This window comes from Apus apus, chromosome 2, assembly GCF_020740795.1.
Source record: "Apus apus isolate bApuApu2 chromosome 2, bApuApu2.pri.cur, whole genome shotgun sequence".
Lineage (NCBI taxonomy): Eukaryota > Metazoa > Chordata > Aves > Apodiformes > Apodidae > Apus > Apus apus.
Genome location: NC_067283.1, coordinates 102,763,506 through 102,786,052, shown reverse-complemented (window position 1 = coordinate 102,786,052; position 22,547 = coordinate 102,763,506). Strand labels below are relative to the sequence as shown.

The 22,547-nt window shown below is 40.9% G+C and overlaps 1 protein-coding gene across 1 annotated transcript in view; it reads right to left on the bottom strand.

Moving 5' to 3' along the window:
* The window catches only part of PIEZO2 (piezo type mechanosensitive ion channel component 2), a 320,085-nt gene extending 302,918 nt beyond the window's left edge, over nucleotides 1-17,167 (bottom strand). Inside the window, exon 1 of the mRNA XM_051612156.1 lies at nucleotides 17,103-17,167. Within this exon, the coding sequence (XP_051468116.1) occupies nucleotides 17,103-17,166 (64 nt within the window). The 5' untranslated portion in view covers nucleotide 17,167. The remainder of the gene's footprint in view (nucleotides 1-17,102) is intronic.
* Between the last annotated feature and the right edge of the window lie 5,380 nt (nucleotides 17,168-22,547).

Below are 22,547 nucleotides of genomic sequence, written 5' to 3'. Positions count from 1 at the left end.
AGATTTCTGATTCTCTTTTTCTGCATCCCTTCTACTACATTCAGTTTTCTATGGTAGTCCTGTCACCTCCTTCCCTGTCACATCTAGGATTCAAACATTCATGCTGGCCACCATCACTAACATACTTTCTATTGACAATGTTGTTTTCTGGTTTTATTCTTGGACCCCCAGCTGGCCCAGTTGGCTTTTGTCTTCATCTTCCTAGCCTGTTTCCAAACGTTATTAATATTTGAACCCATCTACTCATTTTCTCATTTCCCAAAAAAAACAGCCAGTGATTTTTCACTCTTTCCTATGAACACTTCCTACACCATCTCTCACTCTACTAACATATTCCTCAGTCTCTGTACTCTCACTTTTCATGCCCCATTTGCCTTCTTTTCTATTCTTCACCTAATTGCCCTTATCTGCCTGCTTTCAAATCCTTCCTGAAACGGCCTTAAAATACTCTGAAACACACAATCTCATTACAATCACATTATTATCTAATTATCTTCCTCATTAATTATCCTCTCCTGTGACATTCAGCAGGTCAGTAAATTACACTCCATTTGTATTTCTTCAAATGTAACTAAATTTCTTCCAATGAAGGTGACTGTTTTTCTGGAGTCACATCAATGCAATCCCTGTAACCCATGTCTCTCTCTTTCAGGAAAACAGCAAGGTAAGAAGCAGACCAGCTCCCACACGAGGACATGTGGTTTCTAAAGGAGAAAGGCAAAACACTGACAAAGTTACAGCTTCAGATGAATATCTATTCTTCTGAAATTTATCCAAAACAACACTCATCCATCTTGGTTCATCCTGGTACTTTGATCCACCTCAGTTCTTCACAAGAGCCTCACACAGGAAAAAATCATACACCTCCCAATATATAAATACTATTAACTTTTGTATACATTAATAGCAAGGAAAATAATGCATAACACTTATCAAAGTACTGGACACTGTACAGTTTATCGACATGCACACTAATGTCCACCCCAGAAAACTGCTTATGTGGCAGTAGGCATCTGTCCTGCTCAATCATTCTTTGTGGGCAAAGCTGAGTAATCATGTTTCCTCGTTGTTGCCAAAATGATTAAATAAAATTGGTAACATAAACAGAAGAATCAGCCAGTGCACAATAACACTGGAAGGATAGAAAATGTCTATAGTCCTATGCAGCTAAACTACACTGGCCGATAGTGAGCACAGGTGAAAGATGCAGCAGGCATCTGCCCCAGCACATGGTTATTTCCTGCATGTGCTGCACTGTCTTTGACCCTCAATCCAGTGGATGTTTTTCAACAGTGCCAGTCACATTCTGAACCATGCAAACTGCTTTCGCACCTTTCCAGATTTGACCACAGCAAAGTTACCTCTCTCACACCATTGTGCACGTGTACTCTCTCTGTAATTTTTATTAGCTTGTTTCATCTTACTGTAGCCAGATGGCACTTTCACCGGGACTTTGGATTTGCTAACACACCCATGCAGAGAGACCCTTGGAATGCTAAATCCTTTTGTTTCTACTTCCTAGCATGCCAGCAAAAACTGTGATGCATATCATAGTATTCAGTCTTACTCATGTGTCTTACAGGTATCTAATGGATACCACATATTCATTAAATTGCTAACTTTATGTCATAACTCATACTCACACCTAATTCATACAATTAAGTTTTCTCAGATTATTTTTGTTTTGGTCCTAACCCAAATTTCAGATTTGGCAGGGCATATTAAAAGTAACTACTTTCAAGCCACCATAACTCCATCATAAACCTAAGAAACACATTTAGGGCTAAGCCTGACTTTTACCCCTGCCTGTTAAAATATTACAAAGGATTTCTCTTAAAGGAACATAATTTGAATCATTAGGATGCTGTTGTTTGGTATTACCACTTCCAGTAATTCTGACTCAAAGAAACAAGTTCTATCATGTCTTTGCTGTAATTATTTTTAAATTATAAGACTGTTCAGGTAGTACTTCCCATTCTATATTTGACTAACATTTCCAAAATAAGAAGACAGATGGTTACTGTGGGATGCTGACCACTCAAAGCACAAGAAATCAATGCAAGATACAAAGATTCAAATACTACAAGGTCAAGGCCATCATAACATTTTTTATTAAGTTACCTCTACCTTATTAGTAATTGATCTTTTAGAAGCGATCTAAAAATATATCATGAGCTTAATTACATTGTAATACAAAACTGACTGAGAGCTGGGGGAAACTGCAACGGAAGATGCAATCTTTGCATGCTTACCAAGAAAAACACATAAAGGAAAGTACAAAGGAGAGTCTTAAATGACAGAGGTGATTTGCTTGTCCTTTTGTTCAGAATGTTTAACCTCCCTGAGGGCCCCGAATCTGTTATTCTGGATACAACCAGACAGGAACAGCTAAAAAAATAAAACAGAATAAGAAAAAATGGCTAGCAAAGAAGGCTACTCTTCCAGCCTAAGGAATCTTCTTTCCCTTTTCCTGAGGAAACCAGGAACATGAAACAAACAAATTTACTCTCATGTGCTAACAACAGCTCTTCGAACACTGAGAGTATCTCCTCCAGTAGTTTTGATTAACCACTTAATGAAAGACAATTTCCCTCCTTTGTGCCCAAGACTGCATTCCTAATGTCTCCTTCACTGCTGTTTGTGCATACCCATGACACCATTAATGTACTGACATCATTTATGGTCTTACACTAACCACCGGGTGCTACTGCTAACTTTGAGGCTGAATTTCAGATATTTCTTATTTTTACTATAAGGAACAATCTAATTAGGTACAAATATTCCTTGGGAATGAAGGGAGTGACAAGCTGATGATGAATTATCTCAAGTTACATGAGACAGCAACAACAGCAGTTTCTTCTAATTCCATAATATGTCTTCCTCTCATTTACTCAACTTGGTTAAGATGAGACGGGATCTTATATGTTACCTAATTCATGGAATGAAGACACTGGCATTTCTGAGTAACCTTTTGGCACTGGAAGCATTTGTTCTTGGACAATTGCCTTTGTAATCATTACCTTTTCTTTTCTTTTTTAAGAATATAAATAATTTTTTTAAAAAAGCTATTTGTATTGTGCATTAAAGAATCTGCTGACTTGAAAGGTTATGCTTTATAATCAGTTAAGGAACCAACGTCCACCAATCCCTGCTACCAACATCAACGTGGCAAAGAATAAAACTGTATCAATCCTAGTAAAAAAAAATGTTGCTAACAGAATTAAATACCTGAGCACATTTTTATGCACCATCTCAAGAAGAAGAAGAAAAAAAGATAGTATATGTTTACCTTGATTTACCTTACTAACTTTAGGAATAATACAAATGTGAAAATTGCTGCTCTGCAGCAAGTGCCTTCTCCCTATTTACTCCCGTGCACAGACATAAACGAATGTACCTTTTAAATGTTTTCTATTCAGAAAAGAAGGTGGTCTCACAATAAAACATCTGTTTGAGCCACAGATTAAAGAGGTTACCAAATTAGGCAACCAAATGAAAAGAACAATTGAGTGTGATGCTGCTGCAATGATATCCTCAGACAACTAAATACATATTTTATTTGTATTGTCACACGGGAGGTGGTGTTAATCTTTCAAAGAATGGAAGGATGCAGACAGTGAAAAATACAAATTACAAGCTACAGGAAAACATGAGGATATTTCCCACAGTTACAACAGTTAACTGCATGAATAGTGCTCAGAAAGTCATCTGGGCGGCTAGAAGTATACTACAACAGTTATTGTTTTCTGTGCTGAAATCACCTATTACCTAAGGGCAGGAGTAAAAACAGTAGTTGTGAGTATCTTCTGATATCAGTAATATGCCTTTTATCAAATGCAGGCTACCTACTCTACACAAAATGAACAGTTCAACTTTAAATACGGTTAAACTACAGCTTCTCCCATGCTTCTTGTAGAATGGAAGAGAATTTCCGATATGCAGTGAGCTGACCCTCTAAAGGCAGCACATTTAACTAAACACTACAGTCAAAGAAACACACAAAGCTTACCATTTTCGGGGGGGGGGGGGAATAATGAAAACCATTTATTCTGCTGGATCTATAAACCGCAGTACAACAGATTCTGTGAATGACTAGGACCAAGAGTTCACATATCCAAAACACATGCCAGCTTTTCAAAATTGCAGCCCAACAGTAAAATAACTACTGCTTAAAGTGATTTGTCAATACTACATGAGATGGAGATCATCTAGTAGAAAAGAATTCAATACAGAAACATTCAGAACTGACTTTTTCCTGTGGTTTTAAAACAAATTAGCTGCCAGTGATTTGCGGAATAACAAGAAATACTGACTAATTAAAAAATATTCAAGCATCTGAGCATGATTGCTGGGAAAATAATGCCAGTAATTTACTGGCTAGTTAGCCCCTTAGAGAATGCCAGCACTGGACAGTTCTTGAAATTGAGAAGAAGTGGTGTAAGTCTTGTATTAATTCATCATTCCATTCATTGTAAGTCAGTGACAGATGACTGTGCAAATGTTACAGAACAACTTTCATTAATAATGAGCACTTCCAGCTGAGAGATGCTGGAAGTTCAACCTTTTTGAGCCTTTGGTTGCATGTTATATGTATAAAGACACAGCAAATCAGAACTTGCCCTACAGATACTGGCTGTGGCTATGTGTCTTTAAAAAATGTATTTATTTTTAAAACCAAGAATGGAATTGTGGTTTGAGATACCAGTGAGTTTAGAGAAAGACTGAAGAAACAGTTCCTCACAGCAGGATTTCCAAGACCCACTGCTATACAGTTTCAAACCAAAACCCAAAAGCCATAAGCAGGATATCTTGATGAACATACTTAGGCATCTACTTTCATGTGAGGAAAGTATAGCATTTACTGTGAAGACTAAATACTTTAGTCCTTAAACCAAAAATCAGACAGTAAAAATCCCAAAAGTTCTGCCTGGGTACCAAGGATGACTCTGCAATATTAATATAATCCAACATAAACTTATTTTTACTTATGATCCTTTGATCACAGTTCCGGTTTTCAGAGGGTTTGTTGTGAGTTGTCTTTTAAGAAATAATAAAAATGACCAATGTCTACCTTCTGTTTTTCTCACTCAAATAAGGTGAACAAGTTTTTGATTGGATCTCCTTTGTGAGCTACAGGGCTCCCTGTAAGCTACAGGGCTGTATCAACAGCAGCATATCCCAGGAAAGTGATTATTGCCTTTATGCAGCCCTCATTAAACCACATCTGTACTACCACATGCAATTTTGGCACCTCTAAGGACAAGAAATACATTGATAAGCTTTAACAAGCCCTGGAGAGGGCCACCAAGACAGTCATGGCTGGAGTTTAAGGCCCCATGAGGACATGCTGCAGGACCAGAGCTTGTTCAGCTTGTTCAGCTTTTGGGGGCTCACAGAGGCCCCCCCAATACCTAAGGGGACATTATAGAAAAAACAGAGACAGGCTTTCTACAAAGGTGCTTTCTGAGACACAACAGCCACAAACTGAAGTCATGAGAATTAAAGGGGGAAAAGAAAAAAAAGGAGGCTAACTGAGCACTGGAAAAGGTTGTAGACCTCCACTCTCACAGACTTCCAAAACTCAACAGGAAAAAGTCCTGAGTAATCACATTTAAATTCAGTGTTGCATTGAGCAGGAGATTGGAGAAGAGACCGCCTGAGGTGCCTTCCAGCCTGGGGTGCTATGAAGAGGAAAACACAGAGAGGGCACAGAGCACATCCTGTAACCACCCCAAAAACCTTGCAGAGGAGTGACCAACCTACACTGCTTCAAAAGAATATGTAAGAAATCCATACTGAGTACCCATGGAATTACTTGCTCCACAAGAAAACATTATTTTTGCTCCTCAACACAGATGCTGGTTTCAGCGACTTAGCTATCTCATCCTTTTTGGTTTTGTTTGTTTTTTTTAAAAAAAAACAACTACTACACTGTTATTTCAACAACTAACATGCATTAATTATGGAGGCAGGATACTCTGGCAATTAAACTTTCTCGTTCCTTCCAGTTTGCAATATTGTGTAGCAATGGAACAATCATGCTACTCTTTTCCATGTCAAGGGCAACAGGAAAACAATTTCCTCCAGAGAGGGAAGAAACAAATGGAATTCCCCCAAATACAGTAACAGTAAATACAGGCAGGAAATAACCTGATATCCTCCTTCAGCAATTCTAGCAATTTCAACTGCTTCATCCTTTGGGGCAAACTGTGACCATTTGGGACTTTCTGCTATTTCCTTACCATTGCCAGTATAGCTCATCACTGAGCAATAAAGTTGTAGGAAACAAGATTTGTGTGTTACCTCTTTTCCATATTTTAACGTGAACTTCTACAGCAAGAGGTAAACTGTTCACTGATTAGGTCAACCCTAATCTCTAGACCCTGAAAATGGCACAGCAGAGCTGTCTTACACTCCTCAGCATACCTGCACACTACAATAAAAATGTAGGTATCAGGAATGGCTGAGGCTGTCAAAATTTGACAAGTGCCTTATTTCATATAAGTTCATTGTCTTTAAAAGAATATTTTGTTTAAAATTGCAGAGATATAGTAAACTGCAATGGTCTACTAAACATAAACACAAAAAAGAGTCTGTTTACCTTTGCTTTCAGCAAATTAACAAGAAACCAGTTTTGTAAAGGTCTTTGAGAAACTGTGATGCTGTATTTGCAGATGACAATGAAGAGCTGTGAGAAACAGGTTTTCATGTTTATTTACACTAATGGGCATGATGATTGAGTTTGTTTGGCTCAGTTCAGAAAGAACAAATGCTTGACCCAGTTAAATGCTCAATAATGGTTTTCAAAGACACATTGTATCAGTAAGATTGTATACAGTACTTATGTATTTTGCCTCAGAGTATACAGATAGACATTATGTTTCGAGGTTAAACAAATCAAAAGATTGGAACTTGGGAAGGAAAGTTGTAGTGATCAAGGAAGTGCAAAACAGGGTCAGTTATCTTCTCTCATGACAAAGGTATCACTTGAAAAAGAGTGGTGGAAAATAATAATCACTGATCGGTAATCCTAACATTACAGGGCCCACCATTAAAAGCAATCAGCCATTAAACATGGAGATGACATCGATTATTGGATTTATTTTGAAAGGACTAAACTTAAGGTTTGTGTGGTACAGAGTAAACATTACCTCTGTGGTCAGCTAGGCTTTTCCCCTCCATCCATTGTGTGTTCTGTGCTGTATCTTAGGGAATATGAAGGTCGTTTCAGCTGAGAGTAAGGAAGCAGTGAAGCTCTAAGCAAAGCTGTACAATCTGCCAGGCTAACAAGCACAGCAGTAGGTTCACGTAAGAAAGACTTTGAACACAGGTCCATCCCACGGAAACTGTAGACACCTCCTTGGAAGCCAGAAGGCAAATACCTTTTGATAGTGATATGGATGTGTGCAAAGATCAAAAGTCCTGAGCAATGTAATGTATGGTAAGAAGTGCATAAAAGCTTAGGAAAAGAAAGATGTGTCACATTGGCCAGGAAAGAGAAGTCCATTTATGACAGAGGTAAATGACACAGTTTTCCTAATCAGCAAATGTATGAAAATGGTTCATAAAACATTTTTAAAACCATAGGACAGGCTTTTGTTCTGTTAGAAGAGACTTGAAAAGAAAACAACTAACAAGGTCAGAGAAAATGTAACATCAAAGTATATATACAGGTTCATAAGATACATAGTAAAAACAATGAGCTATGAAGATTATGGTCTTTCCAGTTGAAACATATTTTTACAAAGAGATAAACAGACACAGTACCACAACGGGTTTGTTTGGGGGTTTTTTCTGCTCAATTATACACTGAAAGGGTGGAAATAATTAGTAAACATGATTATCTTTACCAGAAGCTTTGTTTTTGAGAACATAGCAGTGGTATTATGTCCAAAGCTTTTAAAAAAAAAAAAAAAAAAACAACAACAACAACAAAAAAACAAAAAGCTGTTTATTGATCTCCTTTCAATTTAGAGAAAGTAAGCTACAGAAATAATACTCATTATTTACACAGCACTACACTTCAAATATACATGCCTAGCATTTATCTAACAAATAAGAGACACAGGTCATGCTTCACAGATGGTTGTTCTCCAAATTAAACAGTAATTTGACATGTGTTAAATGTCTAGAGAATAAAGAAGGAGGAGGAAGAATCAAAAGATCATGCAGCTTCTGGCTGGTGGCATCTGTGTCACAAAAGAAGGTCTTTGAACCACAGCACCACAACCTGAAGAAAGCAATTTTATAACCTAGCACCACTTAAGACAAGGTATAAATATTTCTTTATTCATGTCTACGTAGAACCATATAATGAATGCCATCAAAGAAAATTCTGATGTTTTCAATTACTCATATAAAGATGCCGAAAGTAATTATAATTCCATACTTGCAACTGAAAGCACAGACCTTCTAAAAAGATGCCCTGAAATACACACCCCAGAAAGTAATCTCGCCTTTGACAAAGTTTCACAAGGTTGAAACTTGATAGTCTCTTTTCATCTTATGGAAGTGGATGTGAGTACATAACTTTGTAATATAAAACCCAGTGATACTAGGGAATGTAATAGGACTGGTCTCTAAACCTCTAAGCACAGAGCAAAGGACCAGTGAACTGAAACACGTTTTAGCGATGGCTTTACAGCCGTGGATACTGTCTAACAATACTGTCAGAGAAGTAGGCCAACAAAATGACAACATGAGCTAATATTTATTTATGGCAGTAAATCCTCACTTGCCCTTGGCTTCTGTATTCATCTATTCTCAGTGACTAGGAAACTGGTCTTCTGAAAGACATAAAAAGCTACAAGTGTAACAAGGGAAGAAAAACACAAAACAAGCAGGTGCAGCCGCTATGCAAACATTTTGCATGTTCCAGACATTTCCCAATACACAAACATCTCTTAAAATGAAATTCCCAGTATATGTCACTGCTTGCTAGAGGTTAGCAGGTGATTTCCAAGACAAGCAAATCAATGCCTGTAATGCAACATGATGCTGTAAACGGCATTACGTTTTACAGTTGGGTATTTATCAATTTGTAGTAAGGCTTACTTTCAGATTACAAGGCTGGGGGCGGGGGAGGGCTCTGGGGGGGGATGAGGGGTGAGTGGGGGCCTGTGGCAGGTGGAGGGAGTAGTTTGACTATCCAGTATGTTTCACTGATCATCCTTTCCGAGCCTTTGCAACCTCAATATGCATTTAACAAAAGCCAAACTTAAGGTAAAAGCTAAACAAATACTTGGAATACCTGACTGCTAGCAAGAGGCCTTACAAAATTCCTCAAATTACTGAAGAGCTAATTAGCTATTATTCTCTAATAGCATATTATTTATACAAGGAAAAAACAAAAACAAAAAAACAACCACAACCAACCATCAGCATACAGTTTATTGAACGCCTAGGGAAAAGGCAGCACTTGTTTAGCATCTCTTTATTCTCACAGCATTAGGGTATCCTTCAGCACAGTAAGAAACCAGAACACACCCTGTTATCTGTTACGGAATTAATTTTCAGTCTCCCATACAGCTTCTGAAAAAGGGGCAGAACTGACCCTCACTCTAATACCATTTAAATATTTCAGTTTAAAGTTATGGTTCTGTCAAGCTACATCAACAAATTAGTATCTTGGAAACAGTAGACAGAGTATGTAATGTCTGAAATCCTGTGCTTATAATATTTTGCCAAAAAGGGAGTGATTATTGTATCACTCACAAACACACAGACTCACTTCTTAAAGTTGTATTTCATTTCCAAAAGAGCTTCCAAACTGAAGAATACATGAATGAGCCCAGAGAAGGGTTACGCTGCACTCTCCAAGGATTCAAACTGTAAAAATCTAATGTCCTAAAATGCTTTATTCATGAGGTGACAGCAAATTTGCATAATCTTCATCCCTTTCTCTTCAAAACTGGATGACTGATAGGAAACTCGAGCTGTTAATTCCTACAGTTAATCTTACAGGTTGATTTTATGCCTTGCAAATGTTATTCTAAAGTGTTAGAGTAAATGGAACACTAGACTGTTGTTGATTTAAGTGATTATACATACTGTTTCACAACCAAAGGATTATTTATTGAGGCAACAAACTGAAAAGGAATTAAAGAGTACTCCTTTATATTCACAGCAGAGTTCACTCACAGAATTCATTGCTACAGGATATTATCAAAGCTAACACCAAGGATTGGAATTAAAGTTATAGAAGAAACTAAGATACAGAATAGCAACCTTAATGCGACATTCAGGCTTTACAACTGCCTACTCGAGACAGGAAATGGACAGGTAAGACTCTCAGGAGAAGAGAAGAAGTACATTAATCCAACCGCATCCTGAACATAATGCATCAAAGGATATGCTTCTAGCAAATGCACCAAAATAATTCAACTTGTGGAGCTGTATTTTTTTTTAATATATTCAAAATGTTAAGCTGGTTTATCTGACAAAATAACCTCCATTATACCACTTTTTCTCAGAGACAGAATCAGAGGATTTTGTCACTCATTCCCACCAGCAACACCTGCACTTTTTCTGAAAGCTTTTTATCTGCATCCTGCCAGCTTCTGACCTGCTTAGCTTCAGAGATCTGACAAGATGACAGCATGAAGACCCGTGATCACCAGCAAAGTAACGTTACAGAACGTTTTTACCCTAGAAACAAATCTAGACTGATTTAGTAACAAATATTGACCAATCTGCTGATCCGTTTAACGATACTCCCCTCCAAGTGTCTTTTTAGCAGTGCCAGCCTTTCAGAAGTTGGTCTGCATTTGCCAGCCTTTGCAAGTGTGCAAAGTAAAGCTGCACTACAAGTGTGCTGCACTGCACATAAGTGTGCTGGTAAAGCTGCACAGCGAAATTATTTTAGTCTTTGAGTGGTTAAAACTGTTGTGCTCCATCCCCCCAGCCTACCGTCCTACAGTTTCTGTCTCCCACATTTTTTTACTTTTGGCATAGTACCTGAAACAGAAAAGCACCATGGCTACACACATAAAAGTGGGATAACAGTACCATTCTCTTCCTTGATGTCCCTCAAAAACATTCCCAAAACAATGAATTATCTGTTCAATACACACAGTTCTGTAATTTTGTTCTATGATCTGACTGGTCTGATTAAAAAAAAATAATTAATAAATAAATTTTTAAAAAGACTCACTGTTGTACCTGCAGTTTAGCAGAGAGAGAGGGAATTCCATACATGACACAATTTTATATCCATGAGTGCCACCCCTACCAACAAAGGTTTCAAATGCTTTCTAGTTCCTACAAGTTGCCAGGCAAGTTGTCAACTTTCTCCAAGTAACTCTTCCAAATCAGACACCTTCCACTGAATTCCATTCCCAAGGTCAATACTGTCTGAGCCTTGCAAATGTATAGGTTCTGGTTTTATCTCATCTTAACCATTAAGGGGATTCAAACCACTTAACACTACCATTAGGATAAATAGGCAGAGGTGGCAGGAACTTAAGGAGAGATGTTTTATTCTCATTTTTTGTGGGATACATGTTTAAATAGTCTCCCAGCCTGCCCGCTAGAAGAATGCAACACCGTGCTTGCTGGCAACTCTCTCTCCTCCCTCTCCCCAAAACACTATTCTCTAGGTCTTAACTGACCTAAGATGGAAGCCACAGAGACTGAAACAACGTTTGCTTTTTCTGCACAAATAAATCAAGCTGTGTGTCTACAAGCCTGGAAAATTTGCTTCTGCAAGGCTGTATGTATTTCATCCTCTTGAAACCTTTCACCTGCTCCCATTGAACATGACAAACAGCAAAACTTCCTTTATTAAAAGAAACCAGATAGATTTTAAAAAACATTTGAAGAGGGGAAGGAGACCTAACAGTCATTTTAGGATCTCTTTTGCAAACGGGCATCTAAGTTAATTTCTTTATTTTTTCAAGCATGCTATCCATGAAGGGGTTCCTAGACTTTTTTGTTGCTGTGACTAACATTTTTATGAGTGTTCTGGGACAACACAGTTTTAAAATGTAACAGGAAGTCTATGTGAATCTCTTTCATGATGTTCCCTATCTTTCTTCTCAGTACATCATAATAAATATTCCATAGTGCCACCATACTGACAAAAAAAGTGATAACCAATTTGATTAGTCTTTGCCTTTTTTTTTCAGTAACTGGCCAATTTTAAAGCATACCAAGCAGCACTCTAACTATGTGAAGTTTAATTCAAGTTTAAAATCATGCCAGCATTTAAAAATATGTATGTATACACACATGTTCATATGTATACACTGTAACAAACACCACTACACAAATTAGCACCTAGTCTGGGTAAATTATGGTACCATATCACAAATTGCTTTGTCATCACCAGGATTTAATATCACCTGTACAGACTGCCATATAAAAATCATTCTGTCTTCTGAAAACAACAACACAATGTCATATTGCACCATCACTTTTAAACAGACACCTCCAGTGAAATCAAAGACAAGCACCCAAAAAAATAATAATCCAAGCATGGCATGGTTAATTGCCTCCAAAGACTTGCCTCAGTATTACAGAGCTATTCAACTTATTCTATCTATAGAAAATGCGGATAGTAATAATTTAAAGCATCAAAACGTATAGGAGAGGTATTGGATTCTGCAATATTCTTGCAACACAAAATTTTAACAGTATTTTAATATCTGCTAATGTAGCAATGTAGGTATTTCCCTTCCAAATTTTTCATCAGTCCTCGTTAATTTGAGGATAAAAATTAAAGAGCACCCAAGCATGCTGGAATTTACCTTGTCCTTCCAAGGGCAATTTGTGTTTTTGAAAATACTGTGTATGCTTTAAAAAAATATTGTCTGTAACACATTCTTTATATCCTGAAGAGATAATAATTCTGATTCATCCAATGTTATTCTGATGAATCATTGTCACTGAAAGGAGAAATAAAAGCCATTCCCGCTATTTACTCAGAGTTCAAAGATTTGACTTGAAGAAACAAGTGAAAACTTCTAAGTAATATCTGGACTATGTCACCTACAAAAACTTTGAAGTATTTTCTTTGTGCCTGCCATCACTCACCTAAGACAGATACCTGTGCTCACCTCCTGAAAAAAAATCCTGACTTTCTAGAAGTTCCTACAATTTTTACTTCATCAGGGCCAAAATTCAAAGTTTCAGAAAGTAGGTGTAACTTCTGGAAAGCGCTTGGGCCAGGCAGCTAGATCACCAAAGCTGATTTGCTGATAACACACAATCCAGCAGCATCAGTCAAAAAACAGAGCAAGCTCTTCTCTTGAAGAACTTTTTTTCCCAGCACACTATTTGAAAATAATAGTATTTTGCTTAAAAGAAACCTAATGAATTGTGTGTGAAGTAAAACAGTTGGAAGCAGAACAATTAAAAATTGCTAACAAGTGATGTGAACCACAACTTTGCGGTTCAAGTCTTTAGAAACCAAAGAAAGCAATTAGAAAACATTGTTCTGATTCTTTACTGCAGAGAGAGACGAATCACACTTTGCATGCTTCATGTTCATATGAGTAACAAAACTAGTCAGATTTATGCCCAGGCTCAAGTTTTAAAAAAAAAAAACAACACCCACAAAAAGCCCACTTCCAACCACCCATGACAAAAAGCTCCCTCTCCCCCATTTTATTATCTGTTTTTTCAGCCTTGTACTAGTATGATACAGGAAAATACCACACTGCACTAAGCTGACAGAAAAAAACCCAAACAAAAGATCCAACTCTCTGAGTCTTATTATAGAACAGAGTGCTTCATTCACAAGGATGTTTCACTGAGTTATCCTTTAAGTTCTAGGTTTGCATCAGGCAGAACATAAGATTTTATCATGAAAATAATAAGACAGTGGATCAACTGTGAAGTTGTAAGCCTACAATCAACTTTTCAATCTCCAAAGTCTTTCATTTTGCACGTTAAATTTCCTGTCTTCAATAGATGCTCAAGATGTGGCATTCTTGAGCCTTAAATGGATACACATAGTCCTATATGCACAAGATTACACTCTTTAGTGCTACAGATCTGATCCTAAAAAATTCTTATGATGAATTGTGTTTTCTCAATTACGTGGTATTAATTGATGCTTGGATAGTATTTCATACAAGCACAGATAACCAGCACGAGTATTTAATTGTGCTTACTTTTTAAATAAAGTATTTAAAGTATTAAGGGTTTAAAGCATTCACCATTTTTTAAAGTATTTAAAGATACATTTTTCAGCTTAGCAGATGTGTTATTTTTAACAAGTTTGCCACAGCTGCTCCACATACCTCATCAGGGCTTCCCAACCTTGTTACTTGCTACTCTGGGAAACAGAAAAGCAAGTTATACCACAATAAGAATCTACAGCAATCTACCATTTTAAAATCACACAAGGACGGCTTCTGAACCAGAAGAACAACTCTGTATTTCCACTCTCTTGGCTCAGCCAGACACATTTACTGCCCAGACAGGGATAGGAGACACAAAGCATCATCACTCTGAGCAGCTAGTCTAAGTAGAAGCTTTTCAGCGGCGGATGTAACCTCACCTTAAGTCATATACAAAACCATCATTCTGATATATGAACTCTAAAAAGCCTTTTCCAGAAGCCCAAGCAACACTTCCTTGATGCTTCAGGAAGCGGGAGGGCATTGGGTCAGTGATAACTCAGGTGCAGACACATGAAAATTGGAGAAGTGAAGAAGGCTGAACTAGGTTTCACCCTAGTGAGTTCACTAACAGCTGGCAAAGGAGAAAAGAGTAACACCTACAGACACAGTAAACGAAGGTAAGAGAAAAGCTGTCCATTTACTCATTCCTCTCTCAAACCCAACTTAACAGGATTGCTAGGTCAAAAAGCAAATGTTCTGTTGTGGGATTTCTTTCTCATGCTCAAGGTGGCAAGTCCTTCCTGGAGGTTTTACATTTCAATTAATCTTCAGATCTATGAGCACAAACAGTTCATGACAACATCAGTTCTCATCTGTGGAGATATCACTGCAATGCGAAAGTACCACTGCATTACTAAATATCAGGAATCAGAACACCAAAACAATTTTATCTGTACTTGTTTTGATACAGAAAGAGTTTGGCAAGAACCAGAGTGAGCACCTGAAAGAACAATACCTCCACTATTTTAATATCACAGCTAGATACTATGTTAATAGTAGTATAAACAAATTCCCCCTGAATACAACTTCTCCTCTAGAATCTTTCCTTCTCCTCATCTGTTTTCCCCAGCAAATTCAATATCCATAATCCAACCATTTTTCATAAAATCAAAGAAAATATGGACAAGGTCCAACAGGTTTCAAACAGCGGATGCTGTATGCCCAACACTAGCATTGAAAGACCTGCCAGGTACCACCACCCCTTGGCCTCAATGGGAACTCCCCACCTGCCCCATCCACCACCACCCAACTCCTCTGCACACAGTATTCCCACATCCTGGCCACCAAGACGCTGACACAGGGACAGCCTCAAAGCAGGTGGGGTTCATCACCTGCTGCCATGGGCCTGGGGAACTGTGGCCTCTCCAGTCCCAGCAGTGGGCAGCAACCACAGGGCTGGGCACCGACAGGAAGACCACGGGCTTTGGAAAGGGTGGAAAGCAGGTGCAGATGCTGGAAGCAGGCTGGAAATGTGCCTCCATCTCACTAATCATACCACCTCACTAACAGCACCCACCCCACTACCTCAAGCAAAGTGATGGGGGGAAAAGTGCGTTTTCTCTCCCAGCCTGTGAAAGCAAGAGCAGCTGCACACCACGAGGCACCAGGGAGCCACTCGGGTCCCGCACGCCTCTGGTGGGGCTGAAGACGGGGCCCGCACCCTCCTTCCCGGGGGAGAAGTCAGCGGCAGCCGAGGGCACCTCCGGGGAAGATGCTGAGCTCGAGAGGCGCTGGCCAGGCCACCGCAGTGCTCCTAAAGGGCCAAGCCCGGGGCAGGCTGCGCGTTTCGGGGGGCCGCTGGGCAGCCCTGTCCCGGGGTGCCTGCGAGGCCGCACGCAGAGCAGCACAACAGGGGTGAGAGACGGCCCGCTATGTCCCCGCGTTCCCGCGCACGCCTCCGCGCCGCTCCGCGGGGTCCGGAAGGGTCTGGCGGTGGCCGGGACCTCCCCGCGAGCCCGTCGGCGGCCGCGTAAGGTACGGCCGGCACCGTTCCGCCGCTCGCAGAGGATGCGCGACGCGGACAGCCCCGCCGAGGGGTTTCTTCCCGCACCGAGCCGGAGGCTGGCACCATCCCCGGCCCCTGCTCTCACACCCCCCCGCCCCGCAGCCCCCAGAGCCCCGGCAGGCACCGGCACCAGCCGCCCCCACAAGGGCCGCCCGTCCGCGCCCCTCTCCGCAGCCGCGGCTTTCGGGACGAGTCTGTCGTCCCACCGACCTAACGACTAATTGTTGCTTATTCCGAGTTTTATTTTCAAATCGTGCGGAGGGCATGGATTACTATTAACATATTCACCCGTGGCTGGACACCGCAGTTCTCCATCCAAAAATAATCCGTATTTTGGATGGCCGCCTGCTAAGTAACGCGATTTAATAAACTGAAATATCTCCCTCTCAAAAAAAAAAAAAAAAAAAAAAGAAAGAAAGAAAGAAAAATCTCCCTCCTGGAAGCCTCCGTAAATTAGAGAGTTGGTCCTTCTGAAGGAAGCTCACTGCCCGCTTTTACGAAACACCCCTGAAACCCTAACAAAGCAGATGAACCAGAACGCCCGGAAGGCAAGCACTGAATGCTTCTCCCCCTCACGCCTTCCCCGAGGATGCGGGGCGAAGCGGGGCAGAAGACCCAGTGGCAATTTTTCCCAACGAAGAGCTGCGGAGCTCCGCGGAGTCCCGCACGCCGCGGGCGGCGCGCAGAGCCCCGGCACACGTGCAAACCCCTCACCCCCGGCCGGACAGCAGCACAAAATTAGTAATGATAAAAACCAGCAATAACAACAAACGTATAAGAAATACGAACTGAGCGACGAAGTTTAAAGTTTCTTGGGAAAAGAGCGGGATGCGGGAGCATCCGCGACAAGAGAGCGGAGCATTCCCCGAGCCGCCGGCCCGGCGGGCAGCGAGGACTCTCCGGCGGCCCGGGGACGCGCACCCGCCCGGCGACCCACCGACGGCCTGAGGGACGTGGACGGAGGGACGTACCGGCAGTCAGGCACAGGGGCAGGAGCAGCCGGAAGGTGAGCCCGCACAGCACCTCGGTGGCCATCGCCGGGGGCGGCCGGCCGGCCGGAGAGACGCTCTTCTCTGCGCGCCACCGCCGCTCCTAGGTCCGCCCGTGCGCGGAGCCGCCGCGGCGGCGGAGCATCGCCCGTCCCCTCCTCGCCTCAGCCGCGCCGCCTCACGCCTCCCGCCGCATCCCGGCGGCAGCCCATGCAACCAGCGCCGCGCCGCACCCCCGGCCCGGGACACGCACAACACGCCCTCCCCCTCGGGGCTCCCACCCCCCCACACCTTCCCCCCGCCCTCCACCGGCAGCGTGGACCGGCCTCCCCACACCCCCCACCCCACCCCCCAACCCCGCCCGCCGCCCCGACGACGCGGGCCCAGCCAGCGGCACCGCAGGGAGCGCCCCGCGCCCTGAAACCCCTGCGCTCCGCCCCGACGGGGCCGGGCCGGGCCGGGCCGAGCCGGGCCGCGCCACTAGGGGGCCGGGCGAGCGCTGCCAGCCTCTGCCCCCCGTCGCAGAAGCAGGGGACGCTGCCTGCCGGGCCACCGCGCTGGCACCTGGCTCCTGTCCTGAACTGAAGCCTTCACCCTTCTCCTTAACGCTTCCTTTTGTGTGTGGTTGGGGGGGGGGTTAGGTTTTGGTTGGTTGCTTGTGGGTTTTTTGCTCTGTTTTGGTTTGGTTTGGGGATGTTAGTGGTCGTTTTTTTAAATTATTTTATTATATTTTTTTTTTTTTTTTGGGGGGGGGTGTCGTTTTGGGGTTTTTTTCTGGAATATTTTTATTTATTTACTTGAAATTAATTTTATTTTTCCGTTGGGGTTTTTTTTTGTGTGGTTGTTTTGGTTTGTGTTTGGGGTAGGGGGTTGTTTGGGGTTTTTTGTTTGGTTTTGCTTTTCTTGAAGAGGTGTAGTGTTTGGGGTTTGTTTGGGTTGTTTTTTTGTGGTTTTTTTTGGAGTGGGGGAGCAGTTTTCTGTAATTTTTTTCATTTCCCACCCCTGGTTTCAGCAGTGCGTTTAGGTCCAAAAGAAAAATTGTCGCCTGGAAAAAAAACAAACCAAACAAAACAAAAACAAAAACAACAACCAGATCTGCAGTCGCTGGAATGTATTTGACCTCTCTGGAAAGCTTTTTACCTTTTAAAATAACGCACTGGTCAGAAAGTGCTGTGGGTTTAAAGCAGCAGTTTCAAGGCTCAGCTGGTGTGTGAGCCTGCTGAATAAACCTCATAGTTTGGGTTCAAACAGTGATGCTGTAAATGAGAAAGTTATTGATGTTGCTACTAACACAGGTAAAAGTGCATTTAATCTTCAGCAATATATTGCAGTCCCTCCCACCAAAATTAGGGAAGTTTACACAAAACATCCTCTCCATCCTCTGCTGGAAAGAACTCTTCACTCTCATGCTAGATCTGGAGTAGGAGAAAGCAGGAGCAGTGACCCTGTGGTTCTTCACATCCATTCTCAAGGCTTCTTCCTGGTGGAGGGCCTCATCTAGTCTCACTTCAAATCGAAGTCTTAGATTTGCACTTGAAGTCCTGGTTTATTGATTATTGTAGTTACTTAAGCATCCTTCGCTTTCCTGTGCTTTTAAAATATAGGTGCAGATTCTTGTTGCAGAGAAAAATGTTTAGAAACAAGTGTAACTCACAGGAAATCACAAGGGGCTTTTTAAATAAAAAAGACAAACTTTGCATTTTGGGGATTCAGATGTTACGTATTGAGCCACATGGATGTCTGATTTTTGTTTTAGGAATTACTCAGTTACTGAAATATTATCTAACAGGCTATTTTACTCTTATACTAGAATATTTGGAAAGAAATAAACTCCAGACTTATATATAGGGAAAAGCTCAGGAAAGCTAAGAAAGATAAACTACAGGTGCTAATTCCATGTGCCTAACGAGTGCCGTATCATGAAGGACCCATATCACGAGAAGCTTAAGCCTCCTCTGAAGAGTTAAAGAGCAAGCAGTTAAAAGGAGCCATCTGCATGTGTAGGATACATGCATAGCTGGAATATTCTGCACACTTTGGCACCACATTTTCAGATATTAATTTGGGTTATTGTCGTTCAGATTCACTACAGCAAGGATGAAGTATTAATTACATTTATAGTACAGTAATAAAATTGTTTGCTCCCTGAAGCAATGATTTTTTTTTTAATGTTTGGAAATTAATTAGCAAATTTCCAGTATTTACCGTTCACAAGGTATGAAAAACAAGAGTTCGAATACATGTACCGAGTCCCTCATTACCTTCTGCCAAACTGCTCATCTACTGCAAAATACGTGCAGCCGCAGTGCCACCTTTTGGCTAAAAAGTCTTTCGTGTGAATGACAACATTTATTCCCCCACAGCTGCCGGGAGTTAACTGTTTGCATACACCTCACTTTGAGAGAACAACGAGACACGCATCGTCGAGACCTTACCCCGGTAGTGGCAAGATGTATAAAAAAAGATGTGAACAAAAATATGTAGAGCCTTACCCAGAATCGTGTACAACTTCTGTAGTTCAGCTGTTGACAGGAACAGTAAATGCATTAACCTGAAAACGGGAGGATTGCTATTAACCAGCCTGGAAACAATAAAGCACAGACTAAAATAAGTAATGCAGAAAGAGAAACTGAATTCATGGGGAAAGTGTCTGTTGAATTAAGTGTACATAACAGAGAACACTGTCTAGAGCAGAGCCAGGAGTTTATTCAGCTGATACTAGCTTTGGAACCCACGTAAAAAGCAGTTTCAGTATCAAGCAGGAGGGCTGCTTCTTCCCTAAGGGCATAAACTTAGTGAAAGCACTCCATGGGCCACACGTTTTTTCTCTTTCTTTCTGCAAACCAGAGGAAATTATCAGGCTATGACAGCCCTATAGCCTACTATAAATTTACCTGTAGAGGATGCAGTGATCTCACCACCTACCAGCATTTTTTTTATTGACTTTTCAACTACCGGGATCTTAGACACCCATCACCAGGGGTGTGACACCTACCTTAGGCGAAAACATTTTAGCTGTGGGAAGGCTGAGGAGGCTGTAAGGAAGACAGAGAAAAATAAAAGAACAAACTTTAGCCATGAAGAGATTTGCTCCACCTCACCTTGTTGCCTTTCCTGTAGCAGCACTTGGGGGGAATTTTGGAAAAACATTGTCCCTGCTTCATCCAATATGCGAAATCAACTGCAGTTAATAGGGTTCAGAGGGTAAGAGAATTACTGGGGGGGGGGGGGGAAATGCAGAATATACTGCATCACCAATTCTATTAGGTAGAATGTAATGAATTAGAATTGCTGGTTAAAATTAACTGTGCTGAGCTGACTGACTGTCCAAATTATTTCTGTTCAGGAACATCTTCTAATTACCTCAGCTATCTTCTCTGTTTGACTGTTTGAGTCATGAACTCATGGCGTTGTTCTAACATCCACAGACTCGGCATAACATAAACAAGGATTTGTGTGTGTATGGATAAATAAATATAGTCACATATACACACTCACACAATCCATACAGTTGGTGAGCTCCATAAATGAGTGCTAAACTAGCTGAAGAAATAAAACTCTCTTATACAAAGAAGCGGCAAGTCATTAAGTCCCATTGAGAGGCAGAAGAAGTTACTGAAAACTTTTCAAGGCAATCCCTGCTGTACAAAGCTGGTTTATATTTGTTATTCTTACAATATGAGAGTCCTGCTTTGGGGACCTGTGGGGAAGGAAATGGCTTTAACATTTACAGTGATGATTAACTAGTGTGTTATGTGTCTTGATCCATGCTCCCTAAGACTACACAAAAACATCCTGCTCCGCTTACCTATTCTGGAAGTCCTCCTCCTGCTCAGCCCTGTCAGCAGCTGGGGGAACAGCCTGCAGTGGCCCACCAGGAGTCAAGTGATTTAGTTTTTTCAGCTTAGTTCACATTCAGCTCTGACTGAAGCTGTTATTGTTCACTTCCAGCATGAAGTCAGTTAAACTTCAAAAAAAACATTCAAGTTCAGTTCTGGTTCAAGAAAAGTTAAAAAAAGCAGTTCAAACTGATTTTTGGTTCAGAGTCAGTTTAACTCCCCAGTACCAGCAGTAGTCAGTAACCATTTTATCCTCATAAAAGATGAGTTTGTCTTGCCTTACAAAAAGGAAATTCATTCCATTCAAATGTATGCTGAGTGGGCAACCTTAGAAATATTCAGTAGCCCCCATCAGAACAGCGTAGTTTCCTAGTAGCCTCCAAATTTCTCCCATGCTCGATTTATCTTCCATTCATTAATCCATAATTTCACCACTCATTTCAGCTGAGTTAGAACTGGCCATGGGATTTGCAGAAAACTTTCTAAAATCAGATGCCTTACTAAAGATTTGATTTTTTTACCCCTCCTACCCTTTTTTAATCTTTACCATTCATGTCAAAGGATCTGTCTAGAATTTTTGTCTTGCACAGTAAATATCTATTTGTAAAAAAACCTTGTTGGTTGCTGGTCTTGTTCTGCTGGGTCTTACAATCTGATCAATCAGAAAGCATCAAAAAAATATCATCTTTACCTGAGAAAAATATAAAACACAATAGGAGAGACCTGTCACATACTTAAGCAGTCCTAGTTTAGTCCCGTTTTGTAGGACATCGAACCTGGCAGAATCCAAATGGCAGCTCAAGGCATCATTAACTTTAGCTGCAACTAGAAAGGAAATCTGTTTTTGACTACTGAACACTTCCACATACACCAGAAATTAATCGTTAGGAGCAGCATTCATGATGAGTGATTAGGAAAATGGAATTGTCTAGTGGTGATACAGAGGGCTGACAAAACAGAGTTGCTGACTGAACTGATAAGGAACACAACTCCAAGCTCCTCTCATGTGCATTGAATCAATAATACAGGAAAGTTCCTTGAGATCCTTAGCAAGAGAGCCTGGGCAAGGTGAAAGGAAAGTGGGATCTTCTCATGGAGCTGTGACATTACATATCCATGAGTTTACTTGTGTCAGGAGCAATTTTTAGGAATTATACATTAATTATGTTTGCTACTTTCAAATCAAATGAGTTTCAGCAGATGAGCCACTGTTTTGTTTGCTTGCACCTTTCTTTTCTTGCTGGAGTGAGAAACCGGATAGTTTCCACAGTGAAGGATTATTAGTAATATTATTAATTTCTAATTAGATTATTAGTATTTTAAGATTTCTGGGGTACAGCATGCCCTCCTCAGTAGGGGGGGGGGGAAATAGGAAAAAGAATTCTAATCCAATATTCACGGTTACCTGCCTGCATGTAATCACATTTTACATTGAGAGAATTTTGAAAAAGATTGCCCAAAATTGGAAAGGATTGTTCAATAAACAATGAACTATGAATTGTTCCCTGCGTGTTGAGTCCAAACATGAGCAGACTCTCAAATAACAAACAGGCTTGTCACATAATTAAAACTGTCTAGTATAAGAGCA